At 34.6% G+C, this 22353-nt stretch overlaps 1 protein-coding gene across 2 annotated transcripts in view; it reads right to left on the reverse strand.

Moving 5' to 3' along the window:
* Positions 1-2094: 2094 nt before the first annotated feature.
* LOC141394144 (uncharacterized) overlaps positions 2095-22353 on the reverse strand; it is a 44739-nt gene continuing 24480 nt past the window's right edge. For both annotated transcript variants that reach the window (XM_073968077.1, XM_073968078.1), the window contains exon 2: positions 2095-6392. In XM_073968077.1, coding sequence (XP_073824178.1) covers positions 2446-6392 — 3947 coding nt within the window. In that variant the 3' untranslated portion in view covers positions 2095-2445. The remainder of the gene's footprint in view (positions 6393-22353) is intronic.

A 22353-nucleotide genomic window follows, 5' to 3' on the forward strand; every position in this document is an offset into this window, starting at 1 on the left:
TTAATTAGCACACCCTTCCTCGTATTTTCCATTTTAAAAAACCTTAATTATGTTAACGGCGTTTAATTGTCGAGCGAAACAATTTTGTTCTCCTTTTGCGATTGAATTTTATTAAATTTTACAATGTAAGATGTATTGTTTTTGACAGCCCAGTATGTGATCATGACGCGTTGCCAGGTTGAAATGTTTTTCTTATTAAGTGGTCCAAAGTGTCAAGTATCTAATCCCGTTACTACTTTATTCAAATATATGACTTAAAAAATAAACTTTTTGCCTCAGAAACCTGCCATTGGGCCCATAGTGCAATGTAAGTGTCACCACTGTAATACGGTCTCTTATTTGTCTTGGACACCGGATCAGTATAATTCGCATATGTAATACGTAATTCAAGGGACCACCAAGTTTTTACAAATTATAGTGGTTTTAGATTTCAACTTCTCCATCCCAAATTTGTTGATTGTTGTCTTATTGATCTTCAACAGAAGAATTGCTCTTCCGACCTCACTTTGGAACTGGACTGGAGCACCTTTATCACCACCGAAGGCGAATTTAGGAAGGTGATACAAAAGGCGAATTCAATCCCTAATTTTCATTTTCTGTCAAAAGTTTTCTTGCGAAAAATCCACCAAAGAAAAAAAAAAACAACAAAATATGATAAGTACACACGGTGCGCCTAACTAACTAAATTTAAATGAAAGGAAATGTAAATTAAGGGGAAAGGAAGTTTTTGCGGTTTCTGAAACTGCAATGTTCATAGATGAGAAAAATCAATAAAACAAAAAATGGTACAACCTAAAAAAAAATACGAAAACAAATCTTATAGAGAATTTTCACAGCTATAAGATTTTCTCTAGTCACATTTCAATAAGACATGCCGTTTTCAAGCAAATCGTGAAAACCTACCAAAAAAACTTACAAATGTGAACTGAACTTCTTTCTATATCTGAAAAATGGTAAAACCTAGGAACAAATCATAACTGTCAATCCTTTTGAGAATTTTCACAGCTACAAAATTTTCTTTAGCCCTATTTCGATAGGACTTGTTGTTTCCAAGCAAAATTTCGAAAACCTAAAATAAACCTAAAAAATGTGAACTTCCCAGGTGTAACCACCTTTCATTTAAATTTAGTTAAGGCGCACCGTGTACATTTTAAAATTAAACGTTGTGCATTTATACATACATATGTATGTACGTAAAAGAAGTTTTGGTATTTATTTTTAATTAAAACAAAATGTTTTGACAGCAAATGAAGACATGAGTTGGTATTATTGTATCACCTTCTTTCTTGCACCACGATCACCACCTACATTTGTTACTAAAGCTCACTCATCATATTTGCAGGAGAATATGGCTGCGCCACAAACATTTGTTTTGTGGTTTATTCTGTGGTAAAATGTTCGCAATACGTTCCAACTCTCTAAAAATATCTCATAAAATAGAGTTTAAAAAGGGTAAAAGATTATCAGATTTGTTAATATTTATTTCAGAAATGTGAGAAATATATACAGATTTAATTTTTTATATTATGGGCCATTATTATCTGTGTTCTTTTACTATCTGATGGATTTGGAGACATTAAAAATATTATTTTTACATAGAAAGTTTATGCCAAGAAGCTCCTCCTTGCAATACAATCATCACCTTCAACTTTAAGTTAACCGGAACGCTATAAATCTGTTTGGTAAATCCAAACTATAACAAAAGAAGACTTATAATAATGGGGGTATGAGTACTAACATTTACAGTTCCAATCTCGTATCCTTTAGGATTAGAATCCTACACTTTCTTTAGATACCATACCATACCAACACATTTTATACAGCTTAAAGAAATAAGGCATCGATTTTGTAGCGCCAATACATTTTGGTACTTACTTTGCTATGCACTGAAATTAAATTAACATGAAAAGCTTCTTGGACGTTTCGCAATTCATACTTATCTTCTTGCACCTTCGCAAGTCCCCATTCTTTCAATTGGTTGAAGTGTGGAAATTATTTTAATGGTACAACATTAAAATGCAATTTAAACATGCATACATATATTCTCTTCTAGACATAAAATGCGACAATAAAATGTTAGTGTTAGTTGAGTTATTTATGTACAAAAATATATTAGTTTATTACTACAATATAATTAGAAAAACAAATATAAAAAAGTATAAAAACATTGACAATATTTGTAATGACACATATAAGTATTTCACATAACTCCACATCATTTTAGTTTTTTTGAGCAGTGCCAATTATTTAAATAACTAATACGTGCAAATGCTAATTAAACACATACACATATTCTCTTCTAGACATAAAATGCGACAAATAAAATATTACAGTTAGTTAAAAAAACGTATGTACATATGTGCAAGTATATATTAGTATACTACAATATAATTAAAAACAAAAATATGTATAAAACAAAGTATAAAAACAAATTTGGCACTAAATTCATTGGAATGAAGAATAAAGTTCATGTCGTCCCTGTTCTTCAAACCATTCGCTGACATCGCCCACTACACTTGACAGAGATTGTGTGGCAGTTTCTACTATTGTGCTCATTTGTTCGCAGTCGTAGTTGTCTTCTAACCGATTTATTTCCATTGTGGTGTGTAAGGAACGTTTTTGCAGCGAATGATCGGGTCGTACTGTGGAAAGGATTGTACTAAATTCGCCAGGTCTTCTTCCTGAAACATATAACGTCACAATACTACTCTCCTGTTTTGGTTCTTCCTTGTGCTTGTGTTTACGTTTTTTACTAGATTTTCGTGTTGTCGTCGTTGTCGGTGGATCTACAACAGCTTCAAAGTTGTTATCATCTGGAAAAGTTTCCTTTGTTGTAATATCTATGTTTTCGGGTTCTTGGAAACTGTTCGGTAAACTGAATTGATTATTCGTATTTTGTTGGAGTATGGGAATATCGTTTATTGGATTAATCGGATTAATTGGATTAAGTTGATTAAAAGGATTAAGATTCTGCTTTGGTGAATTGAGATTTTGAAGTAGTAGCTGTTGTAAAAGTAAACTATTGACCATTGGCTGCGCCTGCGCAGTTGCTGTTGGTGTTATGACTATTGTGTCGGTTATAAATTCCGTGGCAGTAATCGTTTCAGCAGTAGTATCATAGATGGTGGTATAAATTTTTTTACCTTGGAATGTGATGGGTATAACCGTGGATTTACCATCAACAAGTGTGGTCAGGTACGTGGATGTACGCGTCACGTATTGGGTTGATGGCGTTGCTGCTTCGTTGTTTCCACCTTGTAACAAATTGGTGGGGAATCCAATATTTCCAATATTACCAAGATTTCCAAGATTACCAAGATTACCAAGATTTCCAAGATTTCCAAGATTTCCAAAGTTACCCAAGAGTAACTGAGAAAGCAGTATGTTAGCTAAGGGAGTATCTGCTTGAATATTTGGTTGTATTGTTGAGACAACATTTTGCACGGAATAAGCTGTGGATGGAACCACCAAAGAGAAGGAAGTCTTTCTACCACGTATGGTGGTGGGAGTAAATGTGACCGATGTCGTTGGTATTTCACGCAATAAAAATTGTGTAACCTCAGTTGCGCCATTTGCATTGACCGAAGTACCTTGACTAATTATGGCCGTTGAAAATTGCCCATTAGATCCTAGCACTTTTGTGTATTGTTGGGGACCCAAAACTTGGAAACTTGTTCTTGCCGTAACAATTGGCTTGAACTCCGTTGATTGGCCATTCACTACGGGTAAATATGTTTCTACAGGCATTTCATATGTGACTGTTATAATGCCATTGTTATCTATAATTATTGGTTCAGTGTTGGATTCATGGGAATTGCGATTCCTGTTTTTATTTTCCGAATCTCTGTATGACGATCCCGTGCGAGTACGTCCACTGTTGGAGGGTCGTCTCCTTTGACTAGCATTGTTGCGAGAAGAGGAAGTTGATGACTCGTTATCTTTTGAGAGATTATTTGGGCGCCGCTTTCCGGCTAATAAGGGGGTAGAAAATGTTGATGTTGGCCGTTTACCATTTAGACCACTACCCACTTGTGGCTTGCGGAAATTTCCTCTTGTGGCCGGTTTCACAGCCTTCTCTGTTGTTGTTTTAACACCTTTGTCGCGTAAAGTAAATTTAGTTCTATCCGATGCAGCAGTTGAAACCCGAGACGGTCTTATTAATCGTTTATTTGAACTAATTGAATTTTGTGTTGAAATAACTTGATTTCTATTGCGAATATCAGGACGATTTCGAGTAAAACTTGAGTGCTGACTTGGAGTCGTGTCGTTCTCCTCTTCGGCTTCTCGTACTTCCTCTTTTACCTCTACCTTTGGTTTAGGCTTCCTAAAGCGACTCCTTACCGCTTGACGTCTGGTTCTTGAGAGCTTCGCCTGTCTCTTGACCCTATTAGACAATTCACTCTTGTAGTCATATTCTTTGTCTGTATTTTGTATAAGGTTTTGATTATTAGGTTCAACATTTTGCTTTTTAACATCGTCGTATCCTATTTGACTTTTCAACGAATCATTGGCGTAATTTTGATTTTCTTGTGGCTTCAAAACATTTTGATAATTAATGGAGCTGATATCTTCCGCAAGAACATTTGAATCGGCATCTGTTATAATCAAATCATCATGTTCTTGCATGTTTGACAATTCGTTTATATTCAGAAAATGTGCTGAAGGCCCAATATTTTGTAAAATATTCGTTGGAGTTACAACATTAGATATCGTTTCCTCCCGACTGATGGTAGTTATTTTGGACTTGGTTGAAATTTTCGTGAAAAACGTAAATGTCGTATAATATGTTATTGGTAAAAAGGTATCAATATTTGTGGTCTTCGGTAGCGATGTCAATGTTTCTGTCATTGTCACGGTACTTGTTTCTAAATGACTCGCCACACTAGTCTCATCTCCAGAATAAAGAGTTGTGAAATAGGTATGTGTTGTATATCCAGTTTGCAAAATTAGTATTGCCGGTGCTGGCAATGAATCATTTAAACCAGAGTCTACAATTTGCACAGACTTGTCATCACTGGAATCTGCCGACGAATCATTTAAACCAGAGTCCACAATTTGCACTGACTTGTCATTACTGGAAGCTGGCGATGAATCATTTAAGCCAGAGTCCGCAATTTGCACAGAATTTTCATCACTGGAATCGTCTTCCATGGTCTCAGTTTCATTCTCGGCAACACTCTGTGTGGCAATTTCTTCTACAGACATTATTTTTGTAGGATGTATTTCGTCTGAATCCGATAGAGTATTTGTAATTACATCCTGCAATTTCACGTCACTTGTACTTTTTTCCGCTTTCACAACCACTTGGGGTGTGATAATATTCGAAACTACGTGACTATTTGAACTATCATAATACGTAGTAAGCTGGTGATATGTGGTTAATAATAGAGTATTATCATTTTTCGCACTGGCATTATTCGTTTCACTAACTGAAATACTAGCTTCAGGAAGTAAGTTTGTTGTGGGACTTCGGAAATATGTAGTTAAATATGTGTAAATTGTATACAATGTTTTATAGATCATTTCATTATTTTTAACATCAGTTTGTGGCTCGATGTCCACCATGTCGTGGATTTCCTCCTCATTGTTATGGTCACACCTTTCATTACTACATGGACGGAATTCTGTTTCGATTGTCATTTTCTGGGTTATAATTTCTTTTAAATCTTCGTGCTCGTTTTGTACTTCATTGTTGTTAATTTCGTTACTGTCAAATTGTTCAATATTTAACATTTCAGAATCGCCAGAATTTTCCACCTTTGAGGGGTTTATAATATCCGGCAATGAATTGTTATATACCATAACCTCCTCTTGTTTATTTCCATCTTCAGCTACAGCAGATACAACGGAATATGCCAAATATGGATCAATTGTTGAACTGGGGCTTGAAATAATTTGTTCCGGCTCCGGTCCACGTGTTGTATAATCAGTTTTCGAATTTATGTCAGTACTCATTGTACTTAAACTTGTTTCCATCACATTTGGCATATCTAATGATGCAGAACTAGAAGGATGTGGTAAGAAAATTATTAAACTATCTCCTACGGTTGTGGTAAACTCAGCAAAACCGTAATTTATCAGTGTTGAAAGATGTCGTTTTGTGGGAAATAAGCGTGGTAAATTAACAGGTATAATGTTTTGTTTTAACAATAACATTTGGTTTGAGGCATTTTTGTGTCCTTGAGGCGGTTGTATGTCCTGAGCTTGTATAACTTTGGATGGAAATTCATCACCTGGAATTTGTATACGTTTTACACTACTTGGATTCAATTGATTGAAATTGTCGTATAGAATCCTTGATGTTTTTCTGCTAAAATATGAGTTGGGATCATATCTATCTGTTGCGGCGACTATGAATTCTGTTGTACCTCCATCCTTAACAAATGTGTGCCCTGTCAAAATGAAACAAAAAATAGATAGTTTATTATTAGTTAATTATATAATTAATATGTTATGAACAAAGTTGTGCCAATCTAGTTCAATTAAGTAGTTTGTATGAAAAACTATGTATATGTAATTTTACACGTTACTTTGTATGATGTTATTCATACGTTTTTTGAACTAGGACAGTAAACTATGGACGAGATTGCCCAAATCTATCCCTGTACCATGTTTTGATGAGTTTTTATTTTAAATCAGAAAAAATCTTACATATAAGGTTATTCGCTAAAAAAAACCTAACTTAATGATGTTAATATATTATATGGGACCTATCATCGCCGAGTCCGAACGGCGTGTCCTAAGACACCACTTGTAGAGAAGTTTTACATGCCTGAAATACTCGGGAAATGTCGCCAACATTACTGAGGGGTATTTTGCCACCGTTGCAAATTTGATGTCTGGCCTGGGAATCGAAACCGGGCATTCAGCATGCGGGTGTGGCACACCATACATACATATATGTAACATTACATAAAACCATCAAACACAAAAGAAAGTTAAATTTTAACGTTGTTATTGGAGAGGATGAATCTCAATGGGAGGTTGTCCTTCTTGCGGTAGGAGTTATATAAGTTTCGCATAACTTTGCACTCTCACAGCACTGGTTACTTCGGGCATTGCTGAATGGAGATTCATATTTTTTCCAGTGGGAACAAATTTGAGACAGTTCTTCAAAATCTTCAGTGCGGAACAATTGATTACTGAACCGATGATCAGCTCATGAGTACAAAATGAATTAATGGATCTCACTCCCCAGTGAAGTGACGGAAGAGAAACTTTATGTCGTTTCTCCAGTCGCCCGTTTCCTTAATCGCAGTTTAACCACTGCTTTCAATTTATCATAATTGCTCATCAAATCCTGCACAAGAGAGTACTCGATGTTTGCTGAATGGGTCGACCCATCTCCTCTTCCATGAAATGGAAGTCAAAAATGACTTAAGTAAGAAAGTCAGCCGCTTATGTTCCGATGCCTTAAGACTTGACGCTTTTTCCGTTTCGGATTTATATAATTTAAAAAAAGAAACAAGTAAAGAAGAATCAGACGGCTTTCTTGACAAAGATATACCCTCAGCCTGTGCGAATTGAAATTTTCATATATTGATAATATCGAATTGAATACCCGCTATGTAACCGAAATCTGCAAAGTATGGACCAAATCAGTTACTGCCTTCGAGAGTTATCGTGCACACAATTTTAGCAAAAAGTTTTGAACTTTTTTGAGGGAAGTACCCGAATGAACTAAGTTTGGACAATATAACAAACATTGTTCGACAACATCCCATACGGGACAAGGGAGACTTCTCTCATATCAATGAGTGCACCCCGATTCATATTTAGATCAATGATATGGGACCTACTGTTTATCGCCGAGTCCGAACGGCCTGTCTTAAGACACCACCTGTAGAGAAATTTTTCAAGGCTGAAATACTCAGGAAATGTCGCCAACATTACTGAGGGGTATTTTGCCACCGTTGAAAAATGTTTGATGTTGCCTGGCCGGGAATCGCGCAAGGCGGGCGTGCATACCATTGCACCACGGTGGCACAATATATGACAAAGGCAAATTTTGAACCGAATCGGCTGATCCGTTCGAGATTTGTCGTGCGCTCAAGTAGGACCAACATTCCTAATCGACTTCAAATTATCCAAAACGGGTTTCGTCCAAACATACCTTGGGTTTAAAAATACATTTTGACCATAGAAAGTATATATGGGCAATATTTTTGGAAATTTAACAGCCCAAAGTTTGCACTGGGTAAAATGTGTTTAGCCAAAAAATATTAGTCTTAAAAGTTAAGTTGCGTGGATACTGTTGAAGCAAGCGTGTCTTTTTTTCTCTCGATTTTTGATTAAACAACACATTTCACGATTTTCCTGTCAAAGTAAAAGTAGAAGTCAGCTAAATAGGCATAACTGTTCAAAATTTTATCTGCATCTACCATAAAAAAACGCTGACAGATTTTAAGTGTTTTTTGAAATTTTCTACTAATTTCATTCCGCAAACAGGTTTTTAATAGGATTGCAAAACTCGCGATACTGAATTATTTGATATATGTGTCGTAAATGTAGTCTATACAGTTTCACAGAAATCTGTATCCAAATAGGAAAATTTTGTGCGAGCATTTTTCTAAAAATTATGTTTTTTGGGACTAATTTTTACAATTGTCAATTCGACTTCCTCGTACTTTTTACATTTTTACGTTCCGGATCTAATAAGTCATTACTCGTGAAAATCCATCTACAAAAACGCGAAATACAAGAAATTCCAAAGTAGGAAAACACCTGAAAATATCGAGTATTTTATCGCGTTTTCTGCGGAGATTTAAAAAATTCTCTGATAAGGGAGCTACATTAATTTTATCCCAAAAAATAGTTTGTGTGAAACATCCACGGTTCTTGATTAATATCGATGTAGATTTTGATGGCGACACTGAAACCGCATGCGGACAAAAATTGTATGTAGTTTGCGCAAATTTTCCATGTTTTTCCATGCAGCCGATGCTACATCTTAGCGTCCAAATTATATTTCGAAAAATAAATTCAAATTAAAAGATATAGTCCGATCAAAATAGACATTGAAATAGCAAAAATTCCCACAGAGCTGAATTTTGGTGGAGAGCTAGGGTTTGCCATTAGAAGCAATGTCCTAAAAGTCCCGATCGATCCCATGTGTGCAAAAAAAATTATTCGGGGTCAAAAGTCCAATTTTAAGGGTTTTTAGGTTTTCGGATTCATTTTTTGAAAACGGTTGATCTAATCAAAAAGTGACTAAAGTAAATATTGTAGACACAAAAATTATCTACAAGTATGACCTTTATAATTTTGTTCCTAGAAGGAACCATTCTTGAGATATAGCTGTTCTAAAAAACACATGATTTTTATGCACTTATAAGGGAAATATGCACATATTCAGACGAACCGGCTAAAATAAGCGAAGTAATCGGGTCTGTCCCCCAAAAAATATATATTTTCTTGAAGAGCGAAATTATAGCTATCTTCTAAAAAAATTCCAACAAAATCGGAGCGTGTTTAGTAGAGTTATTCAATGTTAAAGTCATTTTATGCAAAAATAGCCCATTTAACCCACATGTATAAACGAAAGCCCAACGGGAACGACCTCAACGAAAACTCTCCGATTTTTATCAAGTTTTGTCCGAAGGTAGGTATTGTTGCGCTGATTACGGAAATGTATAATTTTCAATGGTTGCGGATCCGGTTCGCCGGTTATTCGACCAGAAAGGCCAAATTTAAAAACCGGGTTAGACCCGGTTCTACTGAACCAATTACTGCAAAGTGGATATCGTTTGAAAGCTTACGGAAGTATCTAACACATAGCGTCGTTACTTTAACCGGTGTGCCTCACAATGTACTTACGCGGCTAATTTTTTATTTGACTTTTAGATCGCGATATCTCGAAAATGGTAAGTCTTTTTTAAGAATCATAAAGACCACTCTTGTAGACAATTATTGAATCTACAACTTTTACTTTAGCCGGATTTTGCTAAGTCATACCGTTTTGGAGAAAAATTAAAAAAAAATGTATAACGCCTCCAAAAATGTAGAGTTGGGTCATCTAGTTCCTGGTACTAGTTCCAAAGCGTATGAGTAACATCATTAAATATAACGTGTGATAGTAAGTATACGCAGTTTTTTCAAAGAAGAAAGGTGGGCCATTGGAACTGCGAAGTGAACAAGATAGTTCCATATAGTTCCTTTGGCACTACTCTACAAAAATGACCTTTGACCCCGAATAACTTGTTTTGCACACATGGGATCGATGGGGACTTTTAGGACGTTGCTTCTAATGGCCAACCCTAGCTCTCCACCAAAATTCAGCTTTGTGGGAATTTTTGCTATTTCCCCTTATACGCATGTCTATTTTGACCGGACTAATATGGTCTTGCTGAACATGAAAATCACATGCGGACAAAGTGATTTTGATAATTACGTGATTTACACATATTTAAAACGGTTCATTTGAACTCTTTTAAGAAGCCTAATGATTTTCTCAACAACCCGATAATTTTCTCCAATGGAAACATTCTATGTGAATGTAGATAAATAAAAATCCGACAATTTTCTTTTTCCTATAGATTTTTTTCAAATACTATCAACTCTAGAATGCATGTAAAAACTATTTTCAAACCAATATTTATTTTTGTTACACAAATATGTGTTTATTTTGGCTATAACATCCAAACTATTATCGCGATCATTATAATTTTGGTCTCATTTGATTCCCCGTAAAGTCTTTGTTTAAAACTAATTTGTTAGTTTTTGACGGGTAAATGGACGTACAAATATTTTGAAAAAAAGTCGGATAACTTTTATAATTTTGTGTCAATTTTTTGCAAATTGCACGAATACTGACTTGCACGAATACTGAGTTATATTTTACAAATAATATGCAATCTACGCACTGATGTCCCTAATAATATTTTTCTAAAAGCAGAAATAAAACCGCGATAACTTTTGTCCGCAACAACCAAAAATTTGCTCGCGAGAGGATCCTGGAGAATGTTTTCTTAACCTATGTACCACAAATCGTTGATGTAACGCGAAAAGAAAAACTTTTCTTGTAAATGGAATATGAAAGAAATGGCAACTTTTCCCATATACCCTCGATAGTCTAAAAACTGAGTGTATAAAAACTTAATTTTTGTGCGTGTAGTATGCAAAGCTCATATTCGGACATCCATTAAAATGTCTGAATTTTGCAACTGAAGAGATGCTGATTTTTCTAGTCTCGAGTAATACAATAATTTTGCATATTTTTGTTCTAATGAATCAGTAATTTATTTCGATATTGATTGATATTAATAACAGTACTATTTTTATTTTTGGGGGATGTACGAAAACGAGTTTTTCACACTCTATAATTGCAAATATTTATAGGTGTGTTCGTTTATTCAAAATGTTGTTATTGATGGAACAGTTTTTATACCCTCAGCCTTTAGGCTAAAGAGGGTATTTACACTTTGATACGACCAAAAATGTGCCTCATCGAAATAATGGTTTCAGACCACAAGTATGTTTGTACGATATCCGTTTCAGACAATTTTGAGTAGATCTAGCAATGTCCGTCCGTCTGTCTGTCTGGCTGGCTGGTGCGCACGATAACTCTCGAACGGATCTGCCGATTCCGTTCAAATTTTAGGTATCAAAATATTTTGTCCAGATTTGATTTAAGTTCGAAGATGGGCCATATAGGTCCACTCCTTCCGGTACCTCCCCCACAAAAGTTCGAAAATGTTCGGAAAATTTCTGCGCACGATAACTCTTGAAGGGAGTAACCGATTTGGTCCATACTTTGCCAATCGTGAAATGTGTACCAGACTTAGATAAGGTTTCAATATGGAATCAATCGGTCCACTCCTTCGGATACGTCCCACACACAATTTCGGAAAAGTTAATTTTTGGAACGTCTCTCGAAACGCTTTGATTTTTGTTTTAGCAACTTTTATTCACTGCCCTCCATACGACGATACAAGTTTCATCAGGGGCAAGTCCATACTTCCTGAAAAAATAGCCAGAAAAGTGCCAAAAACCCCTATGACACCGTGTGAGTGGTTGGAGCGCAAGATAACTCTCGAACGGATCTGCCGATTCGGTCCAAAATTTGGCCTTAGTAATATTTTTTCCAAACATTGTTTAAGTTTGAAGATAAGGCATATCGGTCCACCCCTTCAGGTACCTCCCCAACAAAAGTTCAAAAATGTTCGGAAAAATTGTTCGTACCGTAACTTTTGAAGGGAGTGGCCAAATTGGTCTATACTTTACACATCCTAATATATCTACCAGATATAGATCAGGTTCAAATATGTACGATATTTGTACACTCCATCCGGTAACTCCCACACAAAATTTCGGATAAGTTCACTTTAAGACCTGATATCGAATCACTTTGATTTTTGTTGAAGCAACTTGCATTCGCTGCCTCAATTACGATGGTGAAAGTTTTTTTTAGGGGCAAGTCCATACTTCTTGAACAAACAGCCCGAAGAGTGCAAAAACCCTCCCCATGGCACCACATGTTGTGGCTGGAGATCCACTTCCATAACGGTAAATGTCGATCCACTCCTCTTAGTATCTCCTCAGCAAAACTTTTGATCTTTAATCCTAATCAACAAAATTTTTAAAAACATACGTATTTTGGGAAAGAGTTTTTTCAATATACACAGGCTGAGGGTATATCTCTGCCGGCAAAACCGACTGATACTTTTTTACTTGTTGGGTTTAAGTTCGTGATTGGAGACTTCAAATTAGATTTTAGGAATGTTGTTTTCCAATGAACATTTGTTTATTATGTTAACCATAAGTTCTGACTATTAATTAAGATTTGTTAAGATCTTTTAGTAACTGTTCAACAACTTTACTCATTTTTTATTTTACAACAATTTCATTCATTTGTTTGTACTCACAACAAAAACAAAATAAATGTTAACACCTTTTTAACGATAAAAGTTACATGTTTTAAAACATTTTATGGAATGTAGGGAGATTATCTTATTGCTCATTACTAAAGTCGGATCACCCATCCGCCTAGTATATGCAATATACAGTGTCCGTCAAAAGAAAGTAAAAGCGTTGCAGTTATTCCAAAAATTAAAAACGATAATTAAAAAAATAAATGCAAATATTTTTAGTATCCAACTAAAAATTAAATTCCAGAAGGTATCACAACTGCACTATAACAAGTAAGAAGGTATAAGTCAGGTGTGCTGACGGAGATATACCCTCAGACTCTGTCCAAAAACAGAAGCAAAGACAATAACTATGCCGTAGATAAAATATATTTGTTTGGTATCACGAGTTTACTTTAAAATACTTAGAATCTGTAGGTACATATACCAACAATTATAGTATGTAAACTTCTGATTCATAGAGAACCTGAAATATTAAATTACGTTAAACCATGGCACAATAAGGGGATGTACCTGAAGGAGTGGACCGTTATGTTCCATCTTCGAACTTAAACTAAGTTCGGGCAAAATATTAAAAAGTGCAAAATTTGGTTTGAATCGTTTTGTTACTTCAAAATTTGAAGAATAAAATGTTTAACAATGGGTAATGAAACGGATTACTACGGGCGGAGGCAGAAAAGACAACTCTTCCTCATTAGTTCCCTTCACCAACGACTCTGTGTTGTTAAACAAAACAGGCCAATAAAAGAGACCAGAAAATTAAGTAACATGAGGCAAGATGGAGAAGAGTGACTTCTTCCGAATCCATAGCCCTGCGTCACAGAGTACATAACTCCAAAAATTGATTTGGGAGTTACATATCGATGCATCACTTCCTCAATCTCGTATCTTAAAAATATACGATTTTGAATTTGTTATATCAAACGATTGCTATTGTTGTGTTTTATTACTGCAACCACTCATTATCTCAATGTGTTGTCACAGTTCTCTAAATAATAATAAAATATATTCTATTATCTCATTCACACCTATTTTCATAACTGCCTCAAACTCGTATCTTAATACCGGAGCAATGATGTCTGACTGACAATCAATGCCCAGGCGGAACGGAGGACTTCAAGGATCGTGAAATTTTGGGTGGAGGTTAGTCTTGGGGCGTAGCAAGTCGATTTGGATGGGTTTTTGAAAATTCGTTGTAGAAGGGTTACGAAAAGTACTTAAATGTACTAAAATTTGTACCATTTGTGTGATGCAGTACCATAGTTAAAACAATACACAACATTGGTGTTATAAGTCGTTACTAGGAAATAGCTTTTGTTTGGATGATATTCATCTCAATCTCACCAACTAACTAAGACGATGCTCTAATTAGTTCTTAAATATAAAGTTTTCGAACATATAGAGCGTGGGTACCCCCTATAAAATTCAACTAATTACACAGACTATTTATATCACGAGACCTGCCTTTACATAATCTGAAAACTTCAGGTATATCGGTTCATTAGTTTCGGTTATATAAATAATTTAAAACAAGTGGGCAATGACAATGTGCGAGTATATACCCTTAAAATGAACACAAGTACAACTGACGATACGTTTGACTAGGAATAACTTTGTATAACCTCCCCGATGAGAAAACTTTATCTTTTCAAAATATTTCAAAATGAAGGGGCTATAAAAATGTAGACATATGTATATTGACAATTCCACAAGGAGGTTCTTAACCTAATGGGATCCTATATGTGAAATTGAAATCAATTCGGATACACATTATACACATTATGTGCCAAATTTTAATGATAAATTCTAAAGCACTGTATTGATTTCAACAGACAGCCTTGCATGACAAAATCTAAATGGAAATGATTACACCATCCATGTTATGGAGGAGATAAATGAAGGCAATGCCGATAATTTAATTTTGTTTGTTAACCATTTTTCTTAAACTTTTTAACTCCCGAATTCTATGGATATAAATAAAACATACATGGATAGAACATCATGTGGTATAATCATTCCTTAGCATAAATCTCTTGCAAAATTATCCCCATACGCATTATACTTCTACAAATTCTTTATGAATCATATGAAGAACGGTATTGGTTTTGGAGAACATCGGTTCATATTTGGATACAGCTCCCATACAAATTTTCGGCAGATTTCACGCATTTGCCGCACCAAACACGCTATATATGTCCGAATTCGATTGAAATTTGGAATGTGAGACAGAACACAGTCAGAAATAAATGTGCCAAATAATGTCGAAAGAGTTTCAGATTTGGATATGGTTAGGTTAGGTTAAAAGGAGGGGTGATGCAACATCACCATTAGGGATAGGTAATGGAAAGCAATAATCGATTTTTCGACTTTTCGGTCTAAAACTAAAAATGCGATTTTTCGGTCTTGCGATTATTTCAGTTGTTTTAAAACTCGACTTTCGACTTTTTCATAACCGCAGAAAATCGATTATAATCGACTATTCGTCGATTTTCGATTTTTCTTTTGAAACTGTAAAACCGCCAAAAGTGTAAAACCGCCAAGTCCACAATATATGGGCAAACTCGAAAATCGATCACTAGATAATCGATTATGCGATTTTCCCTCCAGACAAAAGTCGACTACGATTTTTAGATTTTTGACTGCAAAAAGTCGATTAATCGATTAACCGAAAGTCGACTTACCTATCCCTAATCACCATATGTCCGTGTGGACATAAACTTAAGTCATAAGGAGGCCTGTTGGGCACTCTAAGAATGTAAGAATTTATTAGCTTATTCATGATTACTTATCTTATCTTAAATTTTTAAGCTCGATTGTCCTAATGTGGTCTAGCTCTTGTTCTTAGATTTGTGAAGGCCTGGCAATGACAGAGGTAGTGTTCCAACTTTTTGTCGTCCTCTCCGCACGCTCTGCATTCACAGTTTTCTGCACAACCTATTTTGTGCACCTTTGTGCGCTTGTAGTCTCTGACGTCCTGTAAGGATGCCTGTCAGTCTACTGATGACTTTTTTTACTTTATAAAAGTAGTTCCTTTGTTTTGTCTTCGTCTCGGTTACCCCATAGGATTTTTGTGTTTTTCCCTTCTCTTCACTACTCCAGAGGGATATATTGTTTTTTTTTTTTTGCTCATGCCTTCAGCTGTAGAAGTGTCGATTTTAAGGGCTTGGCGTTATCTACACTTACTGTAGGTTGCTCCCTGCCTTGTTTTGTCAAGGAGTTTGCTATTTCGTACGGTCACACTGTCAAGCAAGCGATATTTGAGCTATATGCTGCCATTCAAAATTGGCAAAGAGTACCCAGCTTTACCTTGCTACATTACTACAAACTCTTTAACCATAGGGAAAACTATCATCTTCTGAAAGCTGTTTTATAGCGGTATTTAAGTGAGATTGGGTTAGATTTATTGCTGTGGGTCGTATATTTTATGTTTACAGTCTTATTCAGCGGTAACCAAACCTAGTTTGGACCATGTTGACGATTTTCCAAATTTTGTTGACGATTTCCGATCAAAAACTGTCGACAACGCTGCCTGGTAGCCATATAATGTACTTTATGCATTCCCAGACAGTTGTAGATTTCACTGTCTTGGTTGTTAATGACTGCTTTGCTGTCCGCAAGGGTGTTTGCAATGGTAGGTTTTGTATGAGAGTCAAACAAGTTCGCGCCCCGCCTGAATTTAACCCTTTCCTTACTGGTTTATTGTTTGAAATCGTTTCGTACTCGTATTGTTTCGTTCATAATTGTCCATGTTTATTGTCAACGAAAATTTCAAAACAGTGCCTACCCAGTTGGAAATTGAATCTGCGATGACAATTTCATCACCGACAAAATTTCAAAATTGTCTTTATGCAATACGGTGTCACCGAATTTGTCACTCTAGCATGTGCGATGTGTGACATTCAGAACGAAATTGTCTTGCAATGTTTCATGCATACAGAAAAGAAATCATAAAATGGGCACTTTATTCTCCTTTCGTGATTTTGAAATCAGTATATGTTTAAGATTTGGACAAGTCAGTCACGAGTTTCTAAAATGTTATGAATATAAACAGTTAAGTAAAAATGTGTAAGAAAGGTAGAAATAACTTTTAATTTTCGGTAAGTTCCACTAATATAATATATACATCAACTAAAATTGGTTTTTTTAAATATTTGTAAATTTTTTTCAAGGGGAAATGAAAGGAGAAGGGAAAATATTCGGTAAGTTCAACTAAGTACATATTAAATATGTAATATGATCACATGTTTTAAATTTATTTTTACAGATTTTGCAACTTTTTAATGATAAACTAAAAGTAACAGAGGAGGAAATATTATGCAGGAGTGACGGGTGAAAAATGTATGTAATAGTTACAGAAAATTACTGATATTTTTATAAACTCCACCATGATATGGAGGGTATAATTAAATTTGTCATTCCGTTTGTAACACATCGAAATATTCATCGGAGACCCTATAAAGTATACATATTCTTGATCAGGGTAAAATTCTAAGTCGACATAAACATGTCCGTCTGTCCGTCCGTCCGTCCGCCTGTTGAAATCAAGATACAGCTCGAAATTTTTAAGATAGAGCTTTGTACTTTGGTATATATGTTTCCATTACTCCTAGGATGACTGGTATTGCAAATGGGCTATATCGGTCCACGTTCTGATATAACCCCCATATAACGGCACCACCCGATTTTCGGTATTTTTAAGGTTTTAGCTTCATTATCACACCAAAATGACTGAAATTTGGTACTTAGTTTTCATTGGGAGTATACAACTTTCCCCTATAGTTTTGTCGGTATATAGCATTTCCAAATTAAATGAAACCTTTTCCAAATTGAATGAAACTTTTTCCAAATTGAATGAAACCTTTTCCAAATTAAATGAAACCTTTTCCAAATTAAATGAAACCTTTTCCAAATCAAATGAAACCTTTTCCAAATCAAATGAAACCTTTTCCAAATTGAATGAAACCTTTATTTTTATTAAAAGAAAAAAGCCAGAATATTTTGAAAAGAGAAAGAAATAAAAAATTATATGGGGTTTCACCGATTTTTTACTTAAATTCTAATCTTAAGTAATGACATAAAAGTGTACCTCCCTGCATGTTTGGCTTCCTTGAACTTAAACATTTCATAATTTTTAAAGTTATAGCGAAATAATCCTAAAGAGAAAATTTAGTTTTAAAAATTCCTAATAACACTGTGAACAAAATGAAGGCGAAAATCTGGTGCAGAGATAATTCCTTTAGGGAATGAAAGGCCTTTTTGAGTATATTAAGAATCCCGAAGGACAGATCAGCCGTGAGTCGAAGTTCCGAGTTATGGCCTGATTAAGTTTCTGCTGAAGACCATGTAAGGCATCTGAAATTAACGTTATATCTTTGTTAATTGTTGTTTTAGGGTTTTCACCAAAAAATTAATCACGCCATAACTCGGAAGTTTGACTCACGGCGGATCTGTCCTTTAGGATTCTTAATATACTCACCAAGGGCTTTCATCCCCAATAAGAATTATCTCTGACCCAAGATTTCGGTTCACATTGTAATAACAGGGGCTAATTGTAGTACCTAATGAAGTGGTTCACGATTTGCTGCTTGGGGAATTCTCAATGGACATGGTCCTTACATAATTGGAGCAGTCGTGTTGATTGAGCTGTTCGATACTGTGCCCAATCACGTCAACGGTATTACGATCTATTGTCCGATCGCGTAGTATCACTTTGGCACATAATTTTATTCTTGAAAGTTTTTTTAGGATAATTTGTATGCAATAGCTTAATAAGTAAACGAATACACATAATGATAGAATTAAACCGGTGTAATTTGAAATTTTGAGTGCCATATTCAGCAATGTTGAACCCAAAAGTAAAGGTATTTTCAAAAATACGCGATCAGACAATAGATAGTAATATCGTTGACGTGATTGAGCATAGTAACCAACAGGTCAATAAACAGGACTGCTCCAATTATGTAATGAGTATGTATGTCCATTGAAAATTCCACAAGCAGAAAATCGTGAACCACTTCATAATGTAATACTAATTGTTCCATTTTACTTCAATATAACTCGTGGTGGAGGGTATAACAAGTTCGGCACGGCCGAACTTAACGCCGTTCTTACTAGTTTTTGTTTTATTTCATGTTGGAATCCATTTGGAGGCCATTGAAGACAAAGTGGGCGACAATTTGAATAATACTGTCATCAATTGATAAATTCAAGACAAAGACGTTATTTATTCATAAACGACATGATACAATACAATGTCCATTGTATCGGCATTAAAGACAACTTCGCATACCTTATCGTTCAACTTGTCGTGCAAGGTTTTGCGACATTTGTGTAAAAATGTCGTCGATGATCCCAAAGGACTGTCGTCGAGCGGTCTTCAGACAGACAGTTTCCAACTGGGTATATGCATTTGCCAAAAGTATAAAAGTATTTGTGAAAAACAGTTTCTTTACTTTACTTTGTTTTGCTATTGTTTATCTCTTTCTATTTTGCAACAACAACATTATGCAGTTTACTACAATTATGGATTTATCGCTTAGTCTTAATTTGCACTGTTTGTATTGTTGTTGTACTCTTTCTTTATATTTATTTTGACTATTCAATTATGCTTCTGCATTGTGGCATTGTAACCCCTTCTCCTCTCCCTTATTTACTACACAGTCCCATTAGTTGTTTGCACTCACTGGTCTGTTTGTATGTGCGTAAATGTGTGTATTTACCAATCGGTTAGAATTTTCCTAAACATTGTAGTACCTCCCAGTCTATGTAGCAGTGGGCACATACAAATAGGGAAAGGAGCGGCTGGGAGCTTAAGGGTTGTTTACACCATCTATCAATGTCGTATGAGATGTCAAATTTTCTACCTGCGAATGTTGTACACATAGTGTGACCACTATGAAAATTTTCCTCTATCAAAATGATTTGGCAACTCATATGTAAATTTTTCATTTAGGGAGCGCTCTATTTGATACAGCATTTTTGTATGTAAACATAAATTTATCAGCTGTTTTCTGGCATTCTCAAAAAAAAAAAAAAAAATGAAAAACAAAATCTTTTAAAAAAGAAAATGGAAAGTTATGTACATATATCTAAATATTTAGAAAAGTAAACAAAGGATGTTTATAATGTAATTTTCAGATCGATTGGTCGAAAGAAGCAGTCTTGGAAATGATTGCTTTGTGGCAAAAACATAAATGCCTCTATAACCCCAAAAAACCTATTCTACCACAAGAAACATGCTAGATATTCATTTTCCTTCAACCAAAATTAAAATTTGCGCAAATTTGCAACTCAACAATAAATGTAAACAATGACAAAAACAGCTGTTTTTATATTTATAGGCTATGTCATACGAAAATAACACTTGTAGGTATGAACGCACAAATTGAAAGTTGTATGGATGACGTCAATTTTGACAAACATAGAGAATGTCGAATGGGTGAAAGAAATGACAGCTCATATGACATTGATATATGGTGTAAACAGCCCTTTAGTTGTTAATTATAAGGCGATCTTAAAATGTAAGTGTAAGTAAAGTGTAAACTAACTGAAGTCTTGTATGAATAACTAAAGTAATGCCAATAAAGTATTGTAGAATCGTAATCTAAAACGAACCATCGTTTTATTTGGTACAAATCGTATCAGGGAATAAAACAACGTCTACACGGGATAGTTCAATCCTAATAATATTATATCTTTCTGCGGGATTAACCATTCTTATGAGAATGTATTTGAAGTATACACAATGGAATTGACATTTGAAAGCCAGTGGGCTTATTAAATTATTGTAAACGTACTATAAAACCAGTATTCCAAGGTATAATAAGTATTGTTTGTCATACATTTGGGGTGTATTAAAAAATCGAATTAAAATTTCAAAAATCAAATTGACCTAAAACTGATTATAATAAAGCCTTTGATTGCAAGGCTTTAACACCAGGCAATTTTGTGCAGACAATAACAAAGATATAAACCTTTTTCAGTAATACATTTATACTTTTGACATTGCACATAGGTTTCAAACAGGAAATTTTTGGCCAAAACCCTATTTTTGAAGTTTCGAAATTTTATTTTTTTTTGCACAGAATAATCAAAATCATCTGAAAATAATTAGTTTTTGTAAATAACGTTAGTATTCGTTGATTGGCGCAGTACCAAAGTTGGCACTTTTTTATGTAAAAATAAAACAGACTTTGTGCTGTAGAATATACAATATTTGTTGCATTGCGTCGCTGCATAAATATACATAAGTGAGACCAAAGTTATTATGAATCGGGAAGCTGTTAATGAGTACTTTCTAATATTTACAAAAAGGTAATGAAATTTGTAAAATTAGCGTAATAAAATCAATGTTTTTATATATATTGAACATTATTTTTTACAAATATTTTTTAAATATACTTAAACTTTTAAAAAAATGTCCAAATATGTCCACCTCCAAATCGAATTTGATAAATTCAGAAGTAAAATCGAGCTCAAATTTGCCACAGTTAAAATAAAGTGGATTTTTCTATTTTAAGATGGGAGAATTTTTTGTATATACATGTTGTGACTGTACGTAGTATCCAATTGAAATAGAACGGTAATACCGACATCTATCAACCGATTTTCCTTAAAATTCATATTTAAGGGTTTCAGAGTGTAGAAAACAAGCATGTATAATTTTTTTTGAAACAAGGTCCATTTTCTGTCATAGCCCCCACATAAAAGTACCGTCCGATTTTAGATATTTTTAGGATTTTAGCGACACTTTATGACCGATTCGTCTGAAATTTGGTATTTTGACCTCTTGGAAGATATGAATCCTTCGTACCAAAAATGATTAACATAGGCCAATGTTTTGGTTTAGACCTCACAAAACGGGATCACCCTGTTCAACAAATTTTGGCAGTTTTTGGTCATTTTGGTCGATAAAACTTAAGAATTGCTGTTTGTACACATTTATTATAAACTAAAATTAATTTCAATACAAAATGGAAGTTGAAATAGTTTTGGCCAGAAAATTTGGATTTGGGACCATTGTGCATTGGCAGTAAACATGGACAGTTTTGAAATAATGAAGACAAAAATATTTCAAATAACATAAAAGACGACAGAAATGGATTAAACATATGTTTATTGTTGGAATTTTTCATATATTTGAACTCAACTGTTTTCTTGTAGGCTCACATTTTTCATTGTTTTCGTATAAAATTAATAAACGGAGCTACAGAATTTAATTAAATTTCATCTCTCATATAAGAATAAAATAAAAATTCTTTTCATAAATTTAGAAAAAAGCATTGACTGGACTCGACTCCATCGAGCTTTCCATACGACTCCGCCTCCAGAAAAATTTTCTAGATTCGGACTCCGAAATTCTGATAGCCCTAATGTACATGTATACACAAACAAACATCAGCGGTCTGTCATTTAAATCATACGAAAATCAGTTTAAACGATTAGAATTTTGTTTTAGGTTTTTTTAAAAGGCAAAAGTTATGTACTT

This window comes from Musca autumnalis, unplaced genomic scaffold (assembly GCF_047663935.1).
Source record: "Musca autumnalis isolate F117 unplaced genomic scaffold, ASM4766393v1 scaffold_2, whole genome shotgun sequence".
In the NCBI taxonomy this organism is placed as follows: domain Eukaryota; kingdom Metazoa; phylum Arthropoda; class Insecta; order Diptera; family Muscidae; genus Musca; species Musca autumnalis.